The 26,857-nt window shown below is 41.2% G+C and overlaps 1 protein-coding gene across 2 annotated transcripts in view; it reads left to right on the forward strand.

Moving 5' to 3' along the window:
- The window catches only part of RFXANK (regulatory factor X associated ankyrin containing protein), a 26,128-nt gene extending 883 nt beyond the window's left edge, over positions 1 to 25,245 (forward strand). For both annotated transcript variants that reach the window (XM_056518196.1, XM_056518197.1), the window contains exons 2-9: positions 5,447 to 5,575; positions 5,832 to 5,912; positions 13,094 to 13,159; positions 13,245 to 13,345; positions 14,132 to 14,257; positions 17,350 to 17,416; positions 17,794 to 17,874; positions 21,656 to 25,245. In XM_056518196.1, the coding sequence (XP_056374171.1) occupies positions 5,449 to 5,575; positions 5,832 to 5,912; positions 13,094 to 13,159; positions 13,245 to 13,345; positions 14,132 to 14,257; positions 17,350 to 17,416; positions 17,794 to 17,874; positions 21,656 to 21,708 (702 nt within the window). In that variant the 5' untranslated portion in view covers positions 5,447 to 5,448 and the 3' untranslated portion in view covers positions 21,709 to 25,245. The remainder of the gene's footprint in view (positions 1 to 5,446; positions 5,576 to 5,831; positions 5,913 to 13,093; positions 13,160 to 13,244; positions 13,346 to 14,131; positions 14,258 to 17,349; positions 17,417 to 17,793; positions 17,875 to 21,655) is intronic.
- Positions 25,246 to 26,857: the final 1,612 nt, after the last annotated feature.

Here is a 26,857-nt window from a genome sequence, read left to right on the forward strand (position 1 = left end):
AGTGGGGGAGATTTAAAGTTGCTGAGTTGCCAATAGCAACCAATCAGCTTGCTTCTTTCATTTCTGAAAAGGCCTCTGAAAAATGAAAGAAGGAATCTGATCTGTTGCTATGGGCAACTCAGCAATCTTTCCTCTGGACAGGTTTTGATAAATCTCCCCCAGTGACTTGACTGTAGGCAGGACTTTAAGGCCAGTACATCAGGAGATGTGGAGGTGGCCGTAGGAAGGCAACAACCCAGCAGCAGGACTGCTGCTACCTTTGACCTTTGTGCAAGGAGGAGCACTGCCAGAGCCCTGCAAAATGACCTCCAGCAGGCCACAAATGTACATGTGTCCACTCAAACGAGAGCACCAAGTTTGGCAAATTCGCCACTGGCGCCCGGTGTTCTTCACAGATGAAAGCAGGTTCACACTGAGCACATGTGACAGTCTGGAGATGCCATGGAGAACGTTCTGCTGCCTGCAACATCCTCCAGCATGACCGGTTTGGCGGTGGGTCAGTAATGGTGTGGGGTGGCATTTCTTTGGGGGGCCGCACAGCCCTCCATGTGCTTGCCAGAGGTAGCCTTACTGCCATTAGGTACAGAGATGAGATCCTCAGACCCCTTGTGACACCATATACTGGTGCGGTTGGCCCTGGGTGCCTCCTAATGTAAGACAATGCTAGACCTCATGTGGCTGGAGTGTGTCAGTAGTTCCTGCAAGAGGAAGGCATTGATGCTATGGACTGGCCCGCCCGTTCCCCAGACCTGAATCTGATTGAGCACATCTGGTAAATCATGTCTTGCTCCATCCACCAATGCCACGTTGCACCACAGACTGTCCAGGAGTTGGCGGATGCTTTAGTCCAGGCCTGGGAGGACATCCCTCAGGAGACCGCCACCTCATCAGGAGCATGCCCAGGCACTGTAGGGAGGTCATACGGGCACGTGGAGGCCAGACACACTACTATGCCTCATTTTGACTTGTTTTAAGGACATCACATCAAAGTTGGATCAGCCTGTAGTGTGGTTTTCCACTTTGATTTTGAGTGTGACTCCATATCCAGACCTCCATGGGTTGATAATTTTGATTTCCATTGATAATTTTTGTGTGATTTTGTTGTCAGCACATTCAACTATGTAAAAATGAAAGTATTTCATACCATTAGTTCATCCAGTCAGATCTAGGATATGTTATCTTAGTGTTCCCTTTATTTTTTTGAGCAGTTTATGTATCCCTAGCAATAGCAAAAGCTAGGAAATATGCACACTTTGCTGACTGATGTTTCACAACTGTATATGTTTTATTTGCAGAATACAAATTTGTGGTAGATTATGCTTTTGAGTCTTCCAAATAAAACTTATCAAATGTAGTCAAGTATACTATTAACGTCTATGGAGTAAATTTGCAGCCTTATTTTCTCAGTCAAAGACAATAATCTTCCTCTTGTAGATGATAAACATTTTATACTCACTGCCTGAACTGGAACAGTGATTTGATTATAGACTAACCAGCAAGAGCAAAGCTTGGAGATGTTGCTCTGGTATAAGCCAGGCCTAGACTACTGAGTAGGTTTTGTGACCACCCCTTCTCATGGGAGAGGGAGGCTGAACTAGGGACTTCTCCCACAGCCATTGGTTGGAAAGCTTACATGACCAAGACATGTTTCATCTGTATACAGTAAATGCAAAGTTTAAAGGGGTACTCCGGCGCTAAGACATCTTATCCCCTATCCAAAGGGGACCCCCGTGATCTTGCACGCAGCACCCGGTGTAAAAATCAGTCCCCGGAGCATGTTTGCTCCGGGTCTGATTACTGGCGATCACTGGGGCTTTAGCATTGTGACGTCACGATCTGCCCCCTCAATGCAAGCCTATGGGAGGGGGCGCGTCACGCCCCCTCCCATAGGCTTGCATTGAGGGGGCTCCGTGTGGCGTCACACGGCGCTGGACCAATAGTAGCTGGACCAATAGTACTGGGATACTACCACACCTCTATAATGCACACTCAGGAGCTGGTCCTGGCAGCTGTCAGCTGCCGGGATCCATGTCAGACATCACTGAATGCGGTGATACTTAGTATTAACCATTTAGACGCTGCACCCAAAGTTGATCATTGTGTCTACAAATTGGGTAACAATTTGACAAAGGGGTGATGGGGACCACTGCAGTGAAACCGTAGTGTCCCGATCAGCTGAAAGGATGGTGGGAGAGCCCTTACCTGCAACCTCTCCATCCGATTGGTGCTCCAATGCTCGGCCATGGCAGGCTGAAAGTGTACCTGTCATAAACAAAAACTTTTTATAAAATGTAGATAATACCATTATATGTATATTTGTAATATACATTGGTTAAATAATGTGTATTTTTTTTTTTTACCCTGCAACTATTGCATATGTGTCTCTATGAGGAGTCCAAATACAGGAAGTGAAGGTGGACAAGCAGGGCTCTGTGCACTAAGAAAAAGCAGGACAGTGTGACATGCTCCTGGCTCATGAATCAGGATGATTGATCTATAACATGCTCCTTGCTCATACATCACACACACACAGACAATATCTGCAGGGACAGCATTTTTTTCACCAAAAAATATACACAATCTTTTGAAGATTTAATAAAGAAAACTGCTCCTGAAAATCCCACCACTATGGGTCCCCATACCTACTGGGACACTAACCACTTTGCAGCAGCATCAGGCTTGGCCATGAGTCATAGACAAGAGATGACTGATGGACAAGGCTGCATGAGCAGACACACAAATCTCCTCCCACCACCACAAGGGAGGGACACGCCCCCTTCCCCTGACAGGATGTCTAACACTATGAGCTAATGAAAAGAGGTATTTTTATAATAAATATAGGTGATATGGGCATAAAAATTAGATGTACATGGTTAGCATTAGGTACTGAGAAACATTATTGTTTTTGGAATGCTTTAAAAGAAATTGTTCTGATAATAGCCCATATGAGCAAGTGGCTCATGCATGTTGCCAGTGTCTTAAATCTCGGGATTACCTACAGTGGATGCTCAATAGAGCTTAAATTATAGTAGTCAAGTATCTACGGTACTACCTTTTATGGAATTATGCACCCGCAGTTGAATTACACTATAGCAAACAGTTCTCTCAAATCAGAGGTATTACTTGATCTGGTTCTGGCAGAAGGGTTAAAGGAGTTATCCAACATAAGGTGATTTTAGTACTTAACTGCCAGAACTGGGTATTTCCTGTTGCATTTTGTTCTCTAAACTACACATACCACAGTTCCATGCTTGAAAGTTTGAGATCACTTTCCTTCCTCCCACACATCAGCCACCCCACCCATTTGTAACACAGTGTTTTCTAACCAGGGGGCCTACACTGTTGCTAAATTGAAGCAGGACAGGCTCCTTCTGATCACCTAACTAGTGATATCAGGTGTCAAAGCAGTGCAACCTGGGAAATCCCGAGACATGAGTAATTTTGTATGCTGTTAAAAATAAATATTGGGGTGATAATCACAGAAGAATTGCAAGATCAACATCACACACAGGTACAGACACTATATAATGAACTACTCTAACTATACAGCTCCTGTAGCATAGTCAAATAAAAAAAGATCTTGGAATACCCCTTTAAGTTCTCTGGTGTTTGGGTGACGCATCCTGCGTTGTTATGATGACGCCCGGGCCTATTAGAGGACTTGGACATTGAGCCAATCACATCTGGTCTCGGCATCCACACCCTTCTCAGGTGGATAGAAATCCCAGTCAGTGTGTGATTGAGTTGTCTGTTTCAGTCTATCTTTTGTATGACTCCTTTCTTGATTAATCCTGTGTATTCTGACCCTTGGCTAAGTAATTTGACTGTTCTTCTTGTTTCCATATTGGTGCTGCAAGCTTTCTTGGTTTGAATTCGGCCTGTCTTATTATGCTTTTACTGTTTGTCTGTTTCTTGAGTGTTTTTTTTATCTTGTTCTGTGTCTGTTAAATCAGTGTGTCCTGACCTGCTTTCCTGACTTGTGTACAGTGTTGTTTATTGTTTTGGATTTATCTACTCCCCTGCACTTAGTCAGAACAGGGACCGCTGCCTAAGGGCAGTCAAGCCAGTAATTGGTTACAATATCCTAGATTTTTTTTTAGATATGGCTTATCCTGCTGTGAAGTGTGTCAATTTGCAATTCAAACAAAAAATTTTTTGAATCTCAATAAAACGCGCAAATTTCCAATTAAAACCTTTAACAATTGTAATTTCAGCCCATCTATGACATCTTAGCACTTTATAGAGAAACAAGCGTGCTGGGAACATTCAGATTCATCATTGAACAGGTTCAAAAAGAGTTAAATGTGGTGATTTCTCCTGTCATCTTTTAGACAGGGAGGAATTTTGGATATACCATCTCGGAATCAGATTTCCAGCTGGCCTTTATCTGAGATGTGCGTCCCATTACTGAGGTTTTCTGTAATTTGTGAACATATTATTATGGATTATTGACTTGTCACTTATTACTGGGGTGTATATGACTCTGTTTATAGCCATATGTATATTTTCATGATGCGTCATCTTGGCATATATTTTAAAAGTATTTGTATATAATTGTAGCAGAGGAGTGGTTTATCATGTAATTTCTCCTCTTTTATGTAAGCAGATCTTTTAGTTCTGTTTAGAAGCCATGATTAAAGGGGTATTCCAGGCAAAACCTTTTTTTATATACATCAACTGGCTCCGGAAAGTTAAACAGATTTGTAAATTACTTCTATTAAAAAATCTTAATCCTTCCAATAGTTATTAGCTTCTGAAGTTTTCTGTCTAACTGCTCAATGATGATGTCGCGTCCCGGGAGCTGTGCATGATGGGAGAATATCCCCATAGGAGCTGCACAGCTCCTGGGACGCGAATCATCAGAAAGCAGTTAGACAGAAAACAGCAACTCAACTTCAGAAGCTAATAACTATTGAAAGGATTAAGATTTTTTTAATAGAAGTAATTTACAAATCTGTTTAACTTTCCGGAGCCAGTTGATATATATAAAAAAATTTTGGCCTGGAATACCCCTTTAAGACTACACGGTGCGGTTGAAACGCATTGATTTCTTTAAGAAATACAACATTATTTTAAAATACGACATTGCCGGTCTTTTATATGTTCTGAATACAGCATCTTGTTCCTCACTGTGTTGAATTTTCCTTCTTCCTCTGGATTTGCCATGGTCAAAGGCTTCTGATCCATGCTGGAGGTGATGGCGACATTGGGTGGAATAGTACTTTGTTGCCTTTTCTGATAAACAAAATATGTGTGCGGAATTACGTGATAGAGTAACCTTGTTATTAAAGGCAATACCTCAAAGCCAATATTGTAATCTGGAACATGTGATAGATTTGTGTTTAATGAGAAGTAACAATACTGTGAGCGTAAAATATACTGTAATGTAGAATAATCTCATATTTAAACAATATAACATTTTTCTTTTTTTCCTTCTTTTTTTCAGCAATGGCAGACCATATTGCAGATACCGTAGCCTGTCCAACTCTTGATGATCAGAGAATTGTTATCCTAAATATTTATCCTGAAACCCAGGATGGCTCAGACACTGAGGAAGAGGTCACTCAGTTAAATGGTAACGTAAACATGGAATTGTATGACGTAAAGGTTCATTCACACAAGTATTTCCTAACATATACCTCCGATGGAATCTTACAGTGTATTCCACTATTTAGGCATTTGGCATATGTTGTCCGTATACAAAACAATAGACACTGTGCATTATTATTATAATTTTTTTTTTTTACTGTATAGCATAGTTAACAATGAAACATATGTTTTAGACAGTAGTTGACTGTAATTGATCTGAATACTGATTGTTCTCTTCACAGTGGGTCCATTAAAATATTCCACAACCCTAACCAACAGGCAGAGAGGAAACATGGTATCTGTATTACCAGCAACTTTGGACTGTGAGTTACAAATCCAATGCTTAATTGTAGTTATAATTTTAGATATAGTTAAAGTGTATCTGTCACTTAAAAAGATTTTTGACATGGCTCAGAGAAATGTGAAAAGTTTTGAGAAGCCCACTGATCTTCAGAATGAGAGGGGATAAGCACATTGTAGCAATCTTTATCTCACTGCCCCATATACTTTTATGATCGAGCAGCGAGATAGATCAGCATGGGTTTATGAGGGATCGGTCCTGTCAAACTAACCTGATCAGCTTTTATGAGGAGGTGAGCTCCAGGATTTAGGCAAATCGCTGAATGTCATGTCTTGATTTAATACTGTGCCACATAAACAGCTAGTACATAAATTGAGAATGTTTGGGATGGGGGGGGGATGTGTTTATGTGGTAAGTAACTGGTTGAGTGATATAAAACAGAGGGTGGCTATTCATGGTACATGCCCTGTTTGGTTGACTGTTACTAGTGGGATACCACAGGGTTTAGTTTTGGGTCCTGTTATTTTTTATTTATTTGTTAGTGACCTTGTAGAGGGATTTTAAAGTATCAATCCTTGAAGATGTTACTAAACTGTGTAAAGCGGATAACATAAAAGAGGACAGTGCACTGTTACAAATAGATCTGGATTGGTTGGAGGCTTGGACTTTGAAGTGGCAGATGAGGTTCAACACTGATAAATGTAAGGTCATGTACATGGGGAAGAAATATCCGGGCTGGGATTATGTATTAAATGGGAAAACACTGGGGACTACTGACGTGGAAAAGGACTTAGATGTTTTAGTTGAGAGTAAATTTACCTGTAGCAAACAGTGTTAGGCAGCTGCTGCCAATGCAAATAAAATCATGGGGGTGCATCAAGAGGGGCATAGATGCCAACGACAAAGAAAAAATTCTGTCACTGTCCAAATCAGAGACCACACATGGAATACTGTGTACAGTACTGGGCATCAGTGTACAAGAAAGATATAGTGGAGCTGGAGAGCGTACAAAGACGAGCAACCAGGGTAATATATAAAATGGAAGGACAACAGTACCCAGAAGTATTATCAAAATTATTATTATTTTTTTTTTTTAAAGAAAAAAGACTGGGGTTCTTAGCTGTTAGAGCAGTGAGACTGTAACTCTCTGCCAGAGGAAGTGGTCATGGTGAGCAAATAAAATAGTTCAAAATGGGCCTGGATGCATCTGTGGAGAGTAATAACATTACAGGTTATGGATACTGGATTTATGTGGATAGAAAGGAAAGGAATTTTTTTTCCTGTAGTATGGGGCAGTTGACATCAGCCTTATTAGGGTTTTTTGCTTTCCTATTGATGACAGTTTGGAAATAAAATGCACTTCTGCTTGTTTTTTCCTGTTTGTATTGTTAATAGCTGGGGGACTGATTACAATTTTTGACATGTGTCTGTGACTTGTAAAAAAATTTTTTTTTACCTCCTATACTGTGTGACCACCTGTACTGTGTGTGTGTGTGTGTAACACAGTACTCTTCAGTGTGTATTAGGCTTCCACAGCAGGAGGATGTCTCCTGCTTTGATAGCAAAAGCGCTGTGGCTGCCAATTCATTCATTCCCCGCTATGGGGATCGCCCTTGCAGGGGAAAAGCTGACAGTGGGAGGATGTCTCCTCCCGCTGAGAGCCCTGCGACCGTGGGTGACAGTGCATAGAATCCCCGATGTGGGGCAGCGTGTTGGCGGGGGGGGAGAACCTGAGCTGCACCGCGGGTCACTTATCATTGAATCCCCGATGTGGGGAAAGCGCTTGCGGGGGGGGTTGGGGAAGAAGCGGAGCACATCGGGGAATGAATGATATGTGACCTGCGGCGCAGTTCAGCTTTCCCCCCCCCTCCCCCGCAAGTGCGCTGTCTCCACATCGGGGAATGAATGATATGTGACCCGCGGGCGCAGCTTCTCCCCCTTCAAGCGCTGTCCCAACAGCGAGGATTCAATGACATGTGACCCGCGGCCACAGCTAATCTTCTCTCCCCGCAAGCACACTGACCCCACATCGGGGAATTAATGATATGTGACCCGCGGGCGCAGCTCAGCTTCTCCCCCCCCCCCCCCCCCACAAGCGCTGTCCCCACATGGGGGAATGAATGATATGTGACCTGCGAGCACAGCTCAAATTCTCCCCACATTGGGGAATTAATGAACTGCAGCTACAGCGCTACTGTCACCTGTGGGCACAGCGCTCATAGCGGGAGGAGGCCGCCTCCTGCTGTCAGTCTTTCCCCCTCAAACGTGATCCCCATAGCCCCATGTGGGGACAGCGCGCTTGCGAGGGGAGAACCTGAGCTGCGCTGCGGGTCACTTATCATTGAATCCCCAATGTGGGGATAGCGCTTGTGGCGGGAGAAGCTGAGCACATCGGGGAATGAATGATATGTGACTTGCAGCGCAGCTCAGCTTCTCCCCCCCCCCCCCCCCGCAAGTACGCTGTCCACACATCAGGGATTCAATGATACGTGACCCGCGTGCGCAGCTCAGCTTCTTCCCACGCAAGCACGCTGTCCCCACATGGGGGAATGAATGATATGTAACCCGCAGGCACAGCTCAGATTCTCGCCCCCACAAGCGAGATCCCCACATCGGGGAATGAATGAACTACAGCCGCAGCGCTACTGTCACCTGCGGGCTCAGGGCTCATAGCGGGAGGAGACAGCCTCCTGCTGTCAGCTTTTCCCACGCTATCCCCATAGCGGGGAATGAATGAACTGGCTGCCACAGCGCTTGTGCTATCACAGCAGGAGACATCCTCCTGCTGTGGGAGCCTAACACACAGGGCTCAAGTCCTGCAGGAACGCATGGGAACTGAGTTCCTCCACTTTTTCCACAGCAAGGACACCATTCCCATTAGCAGGAGTCTTGCAGAATCAGCCCTTGAGTAGAAATCTTGGGTGAGTTCCCACACTTTTTTTCCCCCAGGACTGAAGTGAACTGTTACACACACAGTATAGGTCACGTGACATGTGCACCCCCCCCCCCCCTAGGAACCAATGGTAGAGGTGCACAAGGGCAGGTGTGCACAAGTCAATAAAGCAGCCTTAGTCCAATACTGAAAAGTGCTGAGTCCTCTATCACATTCTGTATCAAAACACAGAAATTTTCACCACACTGGCATTAACCCAAAGTTCATCGCCACGTCTAAAGTGAAAGTAAAACGTTCCCGGTAGCTCAGTCGGGCTGTTTGGCACCGCCACGGTGAAACGAACATTTGAGAGGATGGGGGGAGGGTCCCTACCTGCCTCCTCGTCATCCGATCGGTGATCTGCTCCATGCCTGCTTAGCAGGCTGGAGCAGCAGAGCGCCAATAACACTGATCAATGCTATGCATTAGCATTGAACAGTATATGCAATCAAAAGATTGCTTGTAATAGTCCCTTACAGGAACTAAAAAATAGTGTAAAAAGGTAAAAAATAAAAAAAAATTATTACATGTTATTCAACCCCTTCCCTAATACAAGTTTGAATCACCCCCCCTTTTCCCATAAAAAAAATGTAAACAAAAGTAATCATAAACATTTGTGGTATCGTTGCGTGCGTAATTGTCCGAAGTATAAAAATAGAATGTTAATTAAACCACACGGTTAATGGAGTACACCTAAAAAAAAATTCCAAGTCCAAAATTGCATATTTTTTGTAATTTTGTATTCTATAAAAAAATTTATAAAAAGCGACCAAAAAGTCCCATCAAAACAAAAATGGTACCAATAAAAACTACAGACCATGGCACAAAAAAATAGCCCTCATATACGGGGAAAAAAAAAGTTATAGGGGTCAGAATATGACAAATATAAACATATTAATTTGGTGCATGTAGTTATTATTTTTTTTTTTTAGTATACAGTGGTCCCTCAACATACGATGGTAATTCGTTCCAAACGAGCCATCGTTTGTCGAATCCATCGTATGTTGAGGGATTCGTGCAATGTAAAGTATAGGAAGCTGTACTCACCTGTCCCCGCTGCTCGAGATGGTGTCCCCGCCGCTCCCGATGGTGACCCCAGCCTCCGCTGGGCTCTCCGCTGTCTTCTCCGGTCCTCTTCTGTCTTCACCGATCCTCTTCTGTCTTCCGCAAGGCCTTACTGGGCCTACGTAGCGACGTCATTACGCCGCTGCGTACGACATTCCTATTGGATGACGTGCGCAGCAGTGTATTGACGTCATCGGAGAGGGCCGAGAAGACACCAGAAGACCAGCGCTGGACCCGGAGGGCACCCCGGAGCATCGTGGAGGGGTAAGTAATACTTACCGCACCACACGGGGAACATTAAGCTGCTATCCGGCAGCAGCTTAAGCATTTGGCGCTGCCGGATAGCACTTAATGCGATGGCCCCGACATAAAAAAGCATCGTATGTCGATGCTGACATCGACATGCGATGGCCTCTGAGAGGTCATCGTATGTTGATTTCATCATATATTAGCCCATCGTAGGTCGGGGGGTCACTGTAATAAAATAAAACCTACATAGATTGGGTATCCTTGTAACCCGTTTCTACGCGGTGCACTTTTCGGTAAAATTTACACCTTATATTTATTCTGTAGGTCCTACAGAATAAATATAAGGTGTCATTTTTACCGAAAATGCACCGCGTAGAAACGGAAGCCGCTAAAAATCACAAATTTTTTTTCAATTTTGTCCCACAAATTTTTTATTTTTTTGTTTCTCCATAGAATTTGTGGTGAAATGATTGATGTTATTACAAAGTCAAATTGTTAGTGCATAAAACAAGCCCTCATATAGGTCAGTAGGTGGAAAACTGAAAGTGTTATTATTTTTAGAAGGGGAGGAGGAAAAAATGAAAGTGCAAAAAAGGAAAAACGCTGTGTCCTGAAAGGGTTTGGTGACAGGTACACTTTAAATCACTTGTTATAATTTGGTAGAGTTAGATTTGCAGTTGGATTTTAGTGTCCCTGTAATAAAAAAAAAAAAGAAATTTGACAAGTCACAGAGACATCTCAAAAGTTTTGATCAGTTAGGGTTTTTCTAATTGTTATTATTTCTTAAAGAAACAAAACAAGAATATTACATGGACATAAGTATACTGATCCGTTTCTCAGTACTACTATTTGGCAGTGTTGACAGCCTCCATTTTTCTTAGGTATGACGTCACAAGGTTTGCACACCTGGATTGCTCTCTGCAGATCTTTTCAAGCCCTGTCAGTTGGATGGGGACCGTTGATGGTCCAGAGATGTTCGATTGAGTTCTAGTCAGGGCTCTGGCTGGGCCATTCAAGGACATTTGCTGAGTTGTCCCAGTCCTGTGTTGTCTTGGCTGTGTGCTTAGGATCATTGGAAGGAAAACCTTTGGCTCAGTCTGAGGTCCAGAGCACTCTGGATCAGGTTTTCATTAAGAACATCACATAATTTAATTTCTACTCTTTAGACTTCACCTTCCTGTTGGCCATCTGATTTGAACACATTTCACCCCTAGCCCTGTTTTACCTATTGGGTTGGTGTTTTTTCAATGTAGTGATGGTATTGGGCAGGGGATGAGCAGTGCCTGGTTTCCTCTATACTTGATACTTAGAACTAAGGCCAAAAGGTTCAATCTTGGTTTCATCAGAGAATCTTGTTTCTCACAGTCTTAGAGTCCTCCGGGTGGGCTCATGTGTCTTTCACTGAGAAGAGGCTTCTCTCTGGCCACTCTGGCTTCAGAAATAGTTGACTTTGACCTTCTGGAAGGTTCTCCTATCTGCACACAGGATATTTGGAGCTCAACTATTGGGTTATTGGTCACCTTACTAAGGCTCTTTGGCTCTTCTTCCCCGATTACTTAGTTTGGTATGTTGGTCAGCTCTAGGAAGAGTCCTAGTTTCTCCAAACTTCTTCCATAGAAGAATTATGGAGGTCACTGTGCTCTTAGGAACTTTAAGCAGAGATTTTTTTTTCCAAATCTGTGCCTCCACCCAATTCTACCTCTGAGCTTTACAGGCAGTTCTTTCCACATCATGGTTTGGTCTTTGCATTGTCAGCTGTGAGACCTTATATAGATAGGGCAGGAATATAAAGCCATATAATGTCCAATCACCTTAATTTACCATAGGTGACTCCCACTAAGGTGTAGAAACATCTCAGAGATAACCAATAAAAATGGGGGGGGGGGGGGGGGGACCAGCGCTATGCGTCATAGCAAAGGGTCTGAATACTTATGTCCATGCAAAATTACATTTTTTATTTTTAATAAATTTGCAAGCATTTCTAAAATTCTGTTTTTACTTTGTCATTATGAAGTATTGAGTGCAGAATAATGGAGGGAAAATTAGATTTTTTAAATTTTATTTTAGCACAAGGCCACAACATAACCAAATGTGAAAAAAGGAAAAGAGTCTGAAAATGTTCCAAATGCATTGTATAACCTCTGTGTCCTGCAATTCATTGCTTTTATTTAAGCAAAATCTAATTTTTGTATACATTTATGAATAAGGGAGTGTTCACATTCTCAGGTTTTTAGATGCAGCTTTTCAATATAAAGCCAGGAATTGGTTTAAAAAGGATAAAAGTCTCAGCCTTTATACTTGTCCTCCTATTATGATATATTCCTGTCTGTGTATAATGGGCTTCTAGAGGGGCTGGCTGTAGCTTCTAAAGCTGGATTGGTGGAGATTAGGTGGTTGTTTGCTGGCTGCATTCTGAAAAGGGGTTGTCTTCATGGCACAACTCTTAAATAGGAAGCAGTTGGAAAACCCTTTAAAGGGGTATTCCAGGAAAAAAAATGTTTTATAGATTAACTGGCTCCAGAAAGTTAAACAGATTTGTAAATTACTTCTATTAAAAAATCTTAATCCTTCCAATAATTATCAGCTTCTGAAGCTGAGTTGTCCTTTTCTGTCTGGCAATAGTGCTCTCTGCTGACATCTCTGCTTGTCTCGGGAACTGCACAGAGTAGAAGAGGTTTGATATGGGGATTTGCTTTTACTCTGGACAGTTCCCAAGACAGGTGTTATCAGAGAGCACAGAAAAGAACAACTCAACTTCAGAAGCTCATAAGTACAGAAAGGATTAATATTTTTTAATAGAAGTAAGTTACAAATCTGTTTAACTCTCTGGAGCCAGTTGATTTATAAAAAAAAAAAAAGTAAAAAAAAGTTTTTTTCCCCTGGATAACCCCTTTAAATTCTGCACTTTTAATGAACAGAAAGACCATTGAGTAATTGTGTATCTTACCTCACTCTAGCCCTTTCTGTGCAACAGCTTGCAGCCCAGGGAGAGCTGACTCAGTTAAAGGAATATCTGCAAAAAGGTATGTGACATAAGCCCAATGATATGTGTCTGTCTACTGTATTTGGACAAACTCCTTTCTTATTGAGCCTTTTGATTTCATCTAGATGATACCTTTTTAAACCGACCGGACGAGCGAGGCTTTACTCCTTTAATGTGGGCGGCTGCTTTTGGTGAGATAGAGACTGTCCGTTACCTCCTGGAAATGGTAAATAAGACAGACATTTACTGCTCTGTTTCTAGAAAGACACTATTATACAGATAAAGACTTAAGGCAGTGGTAAAGTGCATTACACCCTTTACATCCATAATTAATCAGCTGCACATTCTCTATTACACGGGGAGATGTGCAGCCAATGAACTAGGGTTCGTAGTTTCCTAAATTAGCATTAGGAAGCCAAGTAGTTCCAGACATAAGAACTATGGTCTTCAAGTATCAAAACTGTCTCTAAGATGAGTTGTTGACCGATGCAACCAAGCAGTAATTTGCTTTTTCTTTCTTAGCTTAACAAGAAAAATATAAAGTGCATTGGGGTGTATATGACCAACAAGACCATCATTTCTTCGAGACTGTTTTGACATGTGGCTCTATTTGTTTAAAGTGGTACTCTGCTGCTCAGCTTGCATTGAGGGGGCGGGCGTGACATCATGAGGAGGCACGGCTATGGCGCCACAAGCTCCCGGCACCAGCTCCAGCATACGGACCAGTTTGTTCCAAACACTGAGCAGCGGAGTACCCCTTTAAAAGGGTATTTCATTTTCAGCTATTATAAGACATGCTTTTTTTATGTAGTCTACATCATTTTCAAGATCTCTGGTTACTGTTGTTGAATGGGAGCCCTCATTGATTACTTTCAGAGGAAGACATATGATGGACTTAACAGTGTAGACAAGATCTCTGATAACTGTCTTTTTCTCAAACTCTGCATCTGACACTTGTATGAATATTGCTACTGTATAATAAGCACATTGCTGCAATGTTATCTGTCCACAGGGAGCAGACCCCCACATCCTGGCCAAGGAACGAGAAAGTGCTTTGTCTCTGGCAAGCACTGGAGGATATTCCGATATTGTGACTTTACTACTGAATAAGAAAGTAGATATTAATATTTATGACTGGGTAAGGCAATGCATTGTTATATGCAGTAATGACTCGTGTGTCAGAAATGGGGTAAAACAATAAGGTTTTGGGTTTTTTATGCATTCTGACATTGATAAAGAGAAAGCATCATGGAAGTTAAACACTGACTTAAATCTACTACATAGTGATACCTAAAAAAGCCTTCAATGCACATTACCAAAAAACAAACATGGCCTCAAAAATAGCCATATTTAGTCTATGAAAAAACAAACTTAAAGATATCAGAAAGGCTGAAATATAAATGCAAACAAACAAAATACAGCAGCACACATTTGGCCAAATAATGTAAACCATCCCACCATGATAAGGTAACTTCTCCAAAAAAAATCGATTTTAGTAGGCAATGTTCAAATTGGGTTACTATTTTTTTTTTAGGTGGTTTATCCATTTTAGTTTTTCTCTTTTTGAACATAACCAAAGGCCACCTGCACATGAACATGTTTTGCCTCTGTATCACATCTGTTTATTGCAGACCTTAATATGGAGCTAATGTTAATCTTATGGGGCTGTTCACATGGGCGTATTAAAATATGTGCATATTTTGAAAAATGCTACTTACATTCATTTTGCATGAGAAACACCCATTGAAGTCTGTGGAGAAAGTTTAAAATATGGATGCATTAGTATTCGATCCATTTTGCTTCCATATATTAGGAGTATTCTTCCATTTTTCAAAGTGTATTTCGATTGCTTAAAAAATGGCTGTATTGTAAAGAAATATGGATGACCTACTGATGGTATTTTATCTATAACATGTCTGTATTTTGGATCCATATTACAAATGTATTCCCATACACTCGTGTGAAGCAGACCTAAGTCCTACAGTGTATTCTTCAGCCTTACTTTGATTCTGTTATATCATTTGTGCATAGTCACAGCAATAGATCACATTTATTTGTTTCAACAATGAATGAAAACTATTAAAACTGATGCTGTTTGCATAATAACAACTCTTCTACAATCTTAGTCTTTAAAGGGGTACTCCACTGAAAAACTATTTTTTTTAAATCAATTGGTGCCAGAAAGTTAAACAGATTTGTAAATTACTTCTATTAAAAAATCTTAATCCTTCCAATACTTATCAGCTGCTGTTATGATCCACAGGAAGTTTTTATTTTTGAATTTCCTTTCTGCCTGACCACAGTGCTCTCTGCTGACACCACTGTCCATGTAATGAACTCTCCGGAGCAGGAGAGGTTTTCTATGGGGATTTGTTCCTACTCTGTAAAGTTCCTATAATGAACAGAGGTGTCAGCAGAGAGCACTGTGGTGAGGCAGAAAGGAAATTCAAAAAGAAAGAACTTCCTGTGGAGCATACAGCAGCTGATAAGTACTGGAAGAATTAAGATTTTTTTAATAGAAGTAATTTACAAATCTGTTTAACTTTCTGGCAACAGTTGATTTAAAAAAATAAATAAAATAAAGTTTTCAACAAAATCTTTAAACATTTAGCACACTTTTGGCTCAGTTTTTTACAGACTGAAATTAATGGCCGATATGACATGGCATAGATTTTCACAAAAATACATGCCAATTATAGTAAATCTGCTGAGGCACAGGAGGCCTGTCCCCTCCCGCTAACTCCCTCCATCTTTTTGAAAAGTACCGAAAAATTAGAGCTGGGCGGTATGACCAAATATGTGTATCACAGTATTTTTGTAACTTATGGCGGTTCCATGGTATATAACGATATTCCCCCCCCCCTTAAATCATGTGACCTGCGAGCGCTGTTCTGCTCCCCCCCCCAAATTAATCATCAGCACAACGCTGTCCCCATCGGGGTACTACTCACATATGTCACCCACAAATGCTGCCCTCCTCATTCTCCTGTTTGTTGCGGGCCATCTGCGCCGGCTGGAACTGTGTACTGTAAGCTGTATCCCTATGCTGTATCCCTATGCGGCCGTCAGCCTATCACCGGCTGCAGCGATGTTCCGCCTCGGCCGTAGATAGGTTGAGCACACTGTCATGTAAGAAGCCGTCCAGTGCTCCTTACACGACAGTGAGCTCAGCAAGAAACAGGAGAACGAGGAGGGCAGCGCTTGCGGGTAATATCTGAGTAGTACCCCGATGGGGACAGAGCAGAACTGGGCTGATGATTAATTTGGGGGAGAAGCAGAACAGCGCTCGCGGGTCACATATGATTAGTTCCCCGATGGGGGACAGCGCAGCGTTAGGCTGATAATTCATTAATTCCCGAGGGGGAGGGGCCAAAACGGTATTGCGGTATGGGAAAAAAAATCATATTGTGCAGGACAAAAATTTCGGTATTCGGTATGAACCGTTATACCGCCCAGCCCTACGAAAATCAAAAAAAAGTTGCAGATTTTTGCAGAAAACACAAAATGTGCAACTTTTCTCTACCAAAACTGTTGTGGAAAGCCATTGGTACATTCCTCTTGGGGAACGTTCACACAGAGCGATTTTGACATATTTTGCTATCATTGACTTCAATGGGTCAGCAGAAAATCCGCAATAGAGGCAGATTTGCAGATTTTCCTTCGGACCCATTGAAGTCAATGGTAGCAAAATCCACTGCGGATTTTCCGCTGCAAATACGCTGTGGAAATTCCGCAGATAATCTGCCCGTGTGAACGTTCCCTTAGGGTGCGTTCACACGTGCATATTGTCTGCTGCTGATTTGCTTCAGCAGATTTTGCTTCCCATTGAAGTCAATGTGCAGCAGCAAAAATACGCCACAGAATTTCCTTGAGGAATTTCTCTTCGAAATTCTGCTCGGATTTTCCGGTGCGTGATGGAATTTCCATTGTTAAAATTCATCTTATGAAAAAGTGAACTCGATCATTCTTTTGGGGGAATGCCAAGCGGAATACATTGCCGTCTACACTGGAAATTTCGTTATGCAGGTTGCAGAATCCCAGTGTGAAATAAAGCCCATCAGCTTTACAATAACAAAACAGCTGGGTCTGTAGTCATCCCTTTATTTTGGGGAGATGCCTTATTCTACACTGTAATTGAATAAAACTGGGCTTTGACTAAGCAGAAATGTGCCTTTGAATGTGTAAAAATATACGTGAATTAGATGTGATTTTTCTTTTCTTTCTTTGCAGAATGGAGGAACACCATTACTGTATGCAGTCAGAGGGAATCATGTAAAATGTGTGGAGGTGTTGTTAGGTATCTATATATTCCTATTCTCTTTGAGCACTGTTATATTTTATAAGTAAATAAAGAAGTATAAAAACATATATTTGAAAAGTGACAGAGGGCCTAACTCTTGGCTGGGAGATGAGTCAGTAGCCCTTGGGTTTAAAGGTATATTGCCCTTTTTAACCATTAAAAGAATGTGTTTGGTCAACAGATATTGGCTAATATTTTAGAAAATAAGTGCAATGAATGTACATAAATATTATGAATCCACGATTTGTTGTTTCCTAAAGAGGACAGAAATGGTAGGGGGCCAGAACAATAGTCTCAGCATGCAAACTGAAATGTCAATAATATTACAGAATGTGATAGGCTTTCTGTAAGATTTGTCTCTTGTATATGTACAGAGCTGGGAGCTGATTTAACAATGGAGGCAGATTCTGGATATACTCCAATGGATCTTGCTGTTGCACTGGGACATAAAAAAGGTATAGTATAGTATAGTAAGCAGTTATTCTAGTCCACAACAGAAGGAGCAAATGTTGCTTTACAAGCTAAGGGTACGTTCACACGCGCGGATTTTCGCTGCATATTTAGCTGCGGATCCGCTGGTGAAGGCCCCGCTCTATGCTGGCTTTACATGTGCCTGCTGGTAGCGGCAATACGCCGCTACCAGCAGACACAGTGCAGCGATGTGCGCGGCGTACTCGCACATCGCGGCCGCTCTCCCTGCTCTGAGCTAGGCAGAGAGCTATGTATACTGCGACTCGCACATCGCAGTGTGCCTGCTGGTAGCGGCGTATTGCCGGGTCTTCACCAGCGGATCTGCAGCATAAAATACGCTGTAAATCCGCGCGTGTGAACGTACCCTTAGGCTGGATTCACATCTTGTTTTGGGTGTAGACTGTTTCTAGATACTGCGATCCCTTCAAAAAGGGATTCTAATGGATACTGTGGTGTGGCCATAGACTTTACACTTGGACTGTTCTGCAACCATATATGTTTTAATTGTAAAACTCAGAATCATGGTAGACTAGATATTCTGCAAATAAAAATATAAATATATTGGACTGAACATATTCACTAGAGGAATATGTTCTGTCCATTTTGGTGAATGGGTCTGCATTGGCATTCCTTTTTGCAAGTATCCTGTCATATCCCTATGTTGTGCAGCCTGAACGTGGTGTGAACCCAGCTTTATTTGAATTTGCATATTTCATTACAACTTCCTTTTGCATAAATCAGTATTAGGCTGCATATACACTACATTGTCAGGTCTATGTCAGGCTGTAGGTCAGTAAAATGTCAAAAAGGAACACATCAGGTATGTGACATTTTGATGATGTACAGTGCAAGTAATTCCTGAAAACAGGACTTCATTGAGCTTTAGTGGATTTTGTAACTTACAGTTTGTAAATTTATAACATTTATGTTCACAAGGCTGGCTGTGCCAGTCTTCAAAATGGCCGTGGTCGACACACCCCCTCCATCCTTGTCCATAGGAGAGATGGACATACAGCATTCGTGTATCTCCGGATTTCCCATAGGGATATATGCAGGGGATGTGTTGGCCACAACTTTGTACTGTGTTCAACAGTAATCCGGCATGGATTATTCGGGGTCAATTATTGTCCTGTCTAAAAAGCCCAGAGATCAGGCAAGAAACTAGAAAATGCCCTTTCATCTGCTGATCACTGGGATCCTGTAGCACTAAATAGCCCTAAAGTAATTCCTTTGTAAACAGAGGATATGCAGTCAACAATGATGTACAATGCATTCGGAATGTTTTCAGACCTTTTTTTTTTTTTACATTTTGTTACGTTGAGGGCTTGTGCTAAATTTAAAAATTTAAAATTTAAAAATAATCAAGTTTTTTCCCCATCATTCTGCACTCATTACCCCATAATGATAAAGTGAAAACAGAATGTTAGAAATCTTTGCTAATTTATTGAAAAGGAAAGACTAAATATTGCATTGATGTAAGTATTTAGACCCTTTACTTAGTACTTACTTGGAAGCACCTTTGTCAGTGATTACAACCTCCAGTCTTCTTGGAGTATGATACCACAAGGTTTGCTCACCTGTATTAGGGGATTGTCTGACATTCTTCTTTGCAGATCATCTCAAGCCCAGTCTGAAGTCCAATTGTTTGAACAAATAGACTATATCCTACTGGAATGTCAATCACCATATATGTACAAAATCTGATCAATAGAGCAGAAACAAGGACCAATTTCACACACTGGGAAATTGGCCTTTTTTGTACAGTCCAGAGCACTCTTGATCAGATTTTCATTAAGAATATATCTGTTGTTTGCTCCATTCAGCTTTTCCTCAACCCCCATAGCATGATGCTGCCATCACCATGCCTCACTGTAGGGATGGTTGGGCAGGTGATAGTTTGTTCCAGACATGATGCTTGGAATTGAGGCCTAAAAGTTCATCCTTGGTTTCATCAGACCAGAGAATTTTGTTTCTCAGAGTTTGAGATTTGAGATAGAGGTGCTTTTTGTAAGCTCCAGTTGGGCTTCCATGTCTCTTTTACTAAGGAGAGGCTTCTTTCTGGGCACTCTGCTATAAAGTACAGATTGGTGGAGTGCTGCGGTGGGGGTTGGCCTTCTGTAAGTTTCTCCCATCTGCATCTGGAGTGTGCAGATGGGAGAAACCATTGGGTGACCATTGGGTTCTTGGTTACCTCTTTTATCAAAGTTCTTCTCCCCTAATGGTTTAGTTTGGTGGAGTGGCCAGCTCATGGTAGAGTACTAATTGTGTCAAACTTCAACTATTTAAGAATGATGGAGATCACTGTGCTATGAAGAACTTTCAGTTCAGCAGAATTTTTTTGTTCCCTTCTCCAGATCAATAAATTCACATAATCCTGTCTCTGAGCTCTACAGGCAGTTCTTTCCACTTGAAGGCTTGTTTTTTGCTCTGATATACAATGTCAACTGTGATATCTTATATAGTCAGGGGTGTGTCTTTCCAAATCATGTCCAATCAACTGAATTTACCACAGGTGACTCCAATCAACGTGTAGAAACATCCCCCAGAGCTAAATTTCAAGTGTCATAGTAAAGAGTCTGACTACTCATGTCTATGTGAAATTATAGTTTTTTTCCTTTTAGCAAATTAGTAAAATTCTATTTTTACATTCTCATTATGGGGTATTGAGTGCAGAATGGGGAAAATGTAATCTATCAAAACAAAACAAAGAAAAGTGTTGCCTAGTAAAGAACATCTGGACTAACTGGTGCCAGAAAGTTAAACAGATTTGTAAATTATTTCTATTAAAAAAAAATCTTAATCCTTCCAGTACTTATTAGCTGCTGAATACTACAGAGGAAATTATTTTCTTTTTGGAACACAGAGCTCTCTGCTGACATCACGAGCAGAGTGCTCTCTGCTGACTTCTCTGTCCATTTAAGGAACTGTCCCGAGTAGGAGAAAATCCCCATAGCAAACATATGCTGCTCTGGACAGTTCCTAAAATGGACAGAGATGTCAGCAGAGAACACTGTGCTCATGATGTCAGCAGAGAGCACTGTGTTCCAAAAAGAAAATAATTTCCTCTGTAGTATTCAGCAGATAATAAGTACTGGAAGGATTAAGATTTTTTAATAGAAGTAATTTACAAATCTGTTTAACTTTCTCGCTTCTTTCATTTTTAAAAAGGCCTATGAGAAATGAAAGAAACGATCTGATTGGTTGCTATGGGCAACTCAACAACATTTTTTATAGATAAATCTCACCCTAAATGTTCAGGAGTTAATAAAAAAAACTCACTTGTAGAATATACATATTTCCTATTGTGGATGCAAAGCTGAAACTGATAAGCACTATGAGAAGGTGGGGTATGGCCTGTGTAAGTGAAGTCAACCGTATCGAAGCAAACAATAAATCCAGTGCACTGTAGATAGATTGTGGAGATCAGGTCCTCCTTTCTATTCTTTGGGGGCAATCATGTCTTCTCCCTGCTACTCCCCTTAATGCAGTCTTAGAGTTTATTTTAGAGGTAAAGCTATTCCCAATACCAGTGGAATATATTAGATATAAATGATTGTCATCTGAAGTTTTCCCAATTTGTCTTTGGTGCTTTTCCAGTCCATGGTAAACTAATTCTTTTGATTATTTCTTTACTGTAGGAAATAGAGAGCCATTGTGCAGGAGAAATACTATTTTCATGGCTTGGCCTATTATGGGCAAAGCTTAATCGTAGACAACAATACAATCGGTTTTATTAAGAATATATATATTTTTTTGTTTCTTTAGTTCAACAGGTAATCGAAAATCACATCCTGAAACTGTTTCAGAATCAACCATGAAGGGCAGAAGAGAGAAGACTTGGAGACGTTTGTCAGTTCCCTTTCGTTGGATGGAGAGAATAGAATGTGGACAGTTTCTGTAATGCACAGAGGACAATGCAACATTAACACCTGATCTCTAACAATCAAGAATGGTATTTAAGCTTCATCCAAGAAGAGGAAAATGCTTTAGATAAACCTAGTCTGTATTATTCTGCTTGAAGGAGCAGTAGCCAATCATTGCCATTTTCCTTTCTAAATGTGCCTTGTCTAACCTTGAAGGTTTGGGCCTCTGTGAGTGGGAAAACATGATCTCCAGCAGTATTAAGTTTGTAAAATTACAGAATTAAAGATAAAAAAAAATCTCTCATAACAACATATATACATACATGTCATTTTAGTACCTTCAAAGTTGAAGCCAAGAGATCATATATATGACAAACATGTAGGCCCCATCCACACTCCGGACATTCAGCTGGCAGAATACCACTTGCAGCATTGAGTCCCATTGTTTTAAATAAGATTCTGCTTCTCTGTGCATACTGCGAAATTCTGCCAGCAGAAAGGTCATCCATTTAAAGATTGAACATGTTCATTCTTTGGGCAGAATTTCACCAGAATTACCAGAATTACACCTGCTGAATTTCAGCACTGTGTACACGGCCTTACCCTATTTTTAAGATATAGATTATAGTCTTGGCCCTTAGCAAATACCAGTTGTACACCAAATCAGGCAAACTGTGTTCCTGTACTAGGAGTACCCTTCCATATCTAATAGTTGCTAGTAGAGGTAAGCACAACTACAATATGTGGGCCCGAAATCAACAGATACAGAGTGTTATACCTGACAGCATAGGGCAACCTTGGAACAACTTCAGACTTGACATGTCCATGACCGAGCTGTTTTGGTTTCCGGCTTACATAGTGTAGTTTTGCTTACCTCTAGATGCTATTTTAAAGCTCTTTTACATGTTCACTATTGATGTTTGAATGAAATTTCTAGGCAGCTGGTATTTAAAAAGAAAATTCCTCTAAAATTAAATGGGAATGATCTGTCATACAGATCACATTGCTAGGTCTAATTTGATTACATATTGTAGTCTAAAGCCACAAGAAATTATGCTAGGGCTGTGAAAAAAGCACATGTACAGTGCCTTACAAAAGAATTCACCCCCCTTGACTTTTTTGTATTTTGGTACATTACAGCCTTAAGTTCAATGTTTTGTTAACCTGAATTTTATGTGATGGATCAGAACACAATAGTCTAAGTTGGTGAAGTGAAATGAGAAAAATATATAAATAAAACTATTTAGAAATAGAAAACAGAAAATTGCCATGTGCGTTTGTATTCACCCCCTTTGAAGTCACATAATTAGTGAAATGATGTCCACCTGTGTGCAATCTTAGTGTCACATGATCTGTCATTACATATACACACCTTTTCTGAAAGGCCCCAGATGCTGCAACACCTAAGCAAGCAAGAGGCATCCGTAACCAAACACTGCCATGAAGACCAAGGAACTCTCCAAACAAGTAAGGGACAATGTTGTTAAGTACAAGTCAGGGTTAGGTTATAAAAAAATGTACAAATCTTTGATGATCCCAAAGAGCACCTTCAAATCTATCATAACCAAATGGAAAGAACATGGCACAACAGCAAACCTGCCAAGAGACGGCCGCCCACCAAAACTCACGGACCAGGCAAGGAGGGCATTAATCAGAGAGGCAGCACAGAGACCTAAGGTAACCCTGGAGTTCCACAGCAGAGACTGGAGTATCTGTAGAATAAGCTGTACGCTCCATAGAGTTGGGCTTTATGGCCAGAAGAAAGCCATTACTTTCAGCTAAAAACAAAAAGGCATGTTCTGAGTATGTGAAAAAGCATCTGGCAGACTCCCAAAATGTATGGAGGAAGGTGCTCTGGTCTGATGAGACTAAAATTAAACTTTTTGGTCATCAAAGAAAACGCTATGTCTGGCACAAACCAAACACATCACATCACAGCATCAGTTTTTTAGCAGCCGGGACTGGGAAACTGGTCAGAGTTGAGGGAAAGATGGATGGTGCTAAATACAAGGATATTCTTGAGCAAAACCTGTACCACTCTGCATGATTTGAGGCTTGGATGGAGGTTCACCTTCCAGCAGGAAAATGACCCCAAACACACTGCTAAAGCAACACTTGAGTGGTTTAAGGGGAAACATGTAAATGTGTGGGAATGGCCAAGTCATAGCCCAGATCTCAATCCAATCGAAAATCTGTGGTCCGACTTAAAGATTGTGTTCACAAGCGAAAACCATCCAACTTGAAGGAGCTGGAGCAGTTTAGCAAGGAGGAATGGTAAGATGTGGCAAGCTCATAGAGACTTATCCAAAGCGACTTGGAGCTGTGATTGCCGCTAAAGTATTGACTTTAGGGGGGTGAATAGTTATGCACATTGACTTTTTCTGTTATTTTTTCCTATTTGTTGTTTGCTTCACAATAAATAAAAAAATCTTCAAAGTCGTGGGTATGTAAATTGAGAATGATCAAAATCCTCAAACAATCCATGTTAATTCCAGGTTGGGAGGCACTGGAATCCGAAAAAAAGTCAAAGGGGGGGGGGGGGGGGTGAATACTTTTGCAAGGGACTTTATGTATCAGTACTTTTACAGTGCATCTGTTCTAGGTGGACATGCACTTGAAGCTTGTGCCCTGTTCATGAGAACTATTCAAATGACAGATTTTATGATAAGAAGGAAATTGCATTGTGATAGAGCTGGAATTACTGAAGGGTATGACAAATTCATCCTCAGATCAAGGCTTTATTGGAAGGAGATGCAGCAGTTCAGAGTCAGAGGCAAAAGCCATAATATTAAAGATGATGTCCAGCGGTCGGACCCCCGCGATCAGACACTTATTCCCTATCCTGCGGATAGAGATGAGTTTATTACAGCTGGACATCTTCTTTAAATGAAATTGTGCACCCATGACAGTCCATCTGTAGGATACAGACAGCAATATAAAGCTCAGAGGAAATAGGAAGCAGACTTGCTTTATACATAGTTGTACTTTTCAGAAATATGTTCATCCATTCCAGTTTTCTATAGATTAATGAATGCAACTTTCTAATATATTTTATGTTGGTCTCTCTGCTTGCATAGAATGGAAAACATATGATACATGTTAAATGTTACTGTCAAAAATATCTTTTGCTTCATGGGGTCTGGGTGCTGAGACCCCCACAGATTACTAGAATGACTAGGGAGAAGAGTCTTGCTGAGCGATTCCTCTTCCTGCAGGAGACTGATTCTATGGAAAGTCAGCTGAGTGCTTCTCCCCATTCTCAGCACCTAGACTATGACTAAGCAAAACTTTAGACATGTCAAAAGCTTATTGTTTTTTATGACTGAAACACCTGAGATGTTGAAGACCTTTCCTGTTTATTTCTAAGTGACACAGGTGCATGAAGAGGTAAGGCTCTGTTCATATTAGCATTCATAACTGATCCTTTCCACAAATGTTGGCAAACCACATTAAAGGGGTATTCTGGGCAAAAACATCTTATCCCCTATCGAAAGGATAGGGGATAAGATGTCTGATCGCGGGGGCCTGCCGCTGGGCCCCCCCGCGATCTCCCTGCAGCAGCCCGCATTCTATGCGTAGCTGCGTCTGCAGTTTCGGAAACTACCGGGCTTCTGAGATGGTGACGTGACGTCACACCACGCCCCCTCCACTCATGTCTATAGGAGGAGGCGTTGTGACCGCTACGCCCCCTCTCATAGAAAAGAATGGAGGGGGCGTGACGTGATGTCACGTCCCCGTCTCGGAAGCCCGGAGGTTTCCGAAACTTCAGACGCAGCTACGCATAGAATGTGGGCTGCTGCAGGGAGATCGCGGGGGGTCCCAACGGCGGGCCCCCCCGCCATCAGACATGTTATCCCCTATCCTTTCGATAGGGGATATGATATTTTTTGCCCAGAATACCCCTTTATCTTTTAATGGTGTGTCACGTTTTCTTTGGTGTTCTATTTTAACAGCTAGAATAGCACTGTAGACTATACTATTATTGTCAAAAATGCTGGAACAGTGAGGGAAATTTTAAGCAAAAGTCCAATACTTCGATCCTGCATGATCTTCAGCTCCAGTGTGGGGAGATGCTGGCTTAGGCAAGTGCACGCTCAGCAAAGTTCAATGCATGAGTCCCTTTCATAAGAAAAGGGCTTGTGCACATAAAGCGTGACTACTGTGGCAACCACAATACCCAGCGTGGCCTCTGTCTCCCCACAGTGGAGCTGAAGATCGCACAGGATCGAAATATTGGACTATCACATCAGAACATCTATGTTGGTAGCACATTGTGAGAACAGGTTTTCAGCTTGTAGATATAAACAGTGGTTTCTTCTATTGACTGGTACAATTTAGGATAGTTTCAGAGTCACTAAAACACAAAATAGAATAGAAAGTTGTATTTTTATTACAGTGAATAATTTTATCCTTGGAACTAGAATGCCATTTAATATTTGAGTTAGTGTGGTAATTCACAAACACTACCATTTCCACAAGGGGTCCACTAGTGTCAGGTTTACAGCAGCTATTGTATTAGTACATGAAAATCAGGTATTCCAGTTACACAATTCAGGTTTTATGTATAGTTTGTAAGGCAAAAAAAAATTCTAAATGAGATTCAATTGACTTTTCTCCCTGAAAAATAAAGAATTATTTTACGCTTTTAAAATAAAGTAATGGTTTTATATAATTTGTGTTTCACTTGCATTATTGGCCGATAGTTAAAAACTAGAGGCTTTCACTTTACAGTATATGGCCTTCTATATCTGCATTTTATTCATTTGTGACTTTAAAGGGGTACTCCCCTGGAAAAAAAATGTTTTTAACCAACTGGTGCCAGAAAGTCAAAGAGATTTGTAAATTACTTTTATTTAAAAATCTTAATCCTTCCAGTACTTATCAGCTGTTGTATGCTCCACAGAAAGTTTTTTTTATTTTTGAATTTCCTTTCTGTCTGACCACAGTCTCTCTACTGACACCTTTGTCCATTTTAGGAACTGTCCAGGGTAGGAGCAAATCCCCAAAGCAAACCTCTCCTGCTCTGGACAGTTCCTAAAGTGGACAGAGGTGTCAGCAGAGAGCACTGTTGTCAGACAGAAAGGAAAATCAAAAATTAAAAGAA

Source organism: Hyla sarda, chromosome 1 (genome assembly GCF_029499605.1).
Source record: "Hyla sarda isolate aHylSar1 chromosome 1, aHylSar1.hap1, whole genome shotgun sequence".
Taxonomy (NCBI): domain Eukaryota; kingdom Metazoa; phylum Chordata; class Amphibia; order Anura; family Hylidae; genus Hyla; species Hyla sarda.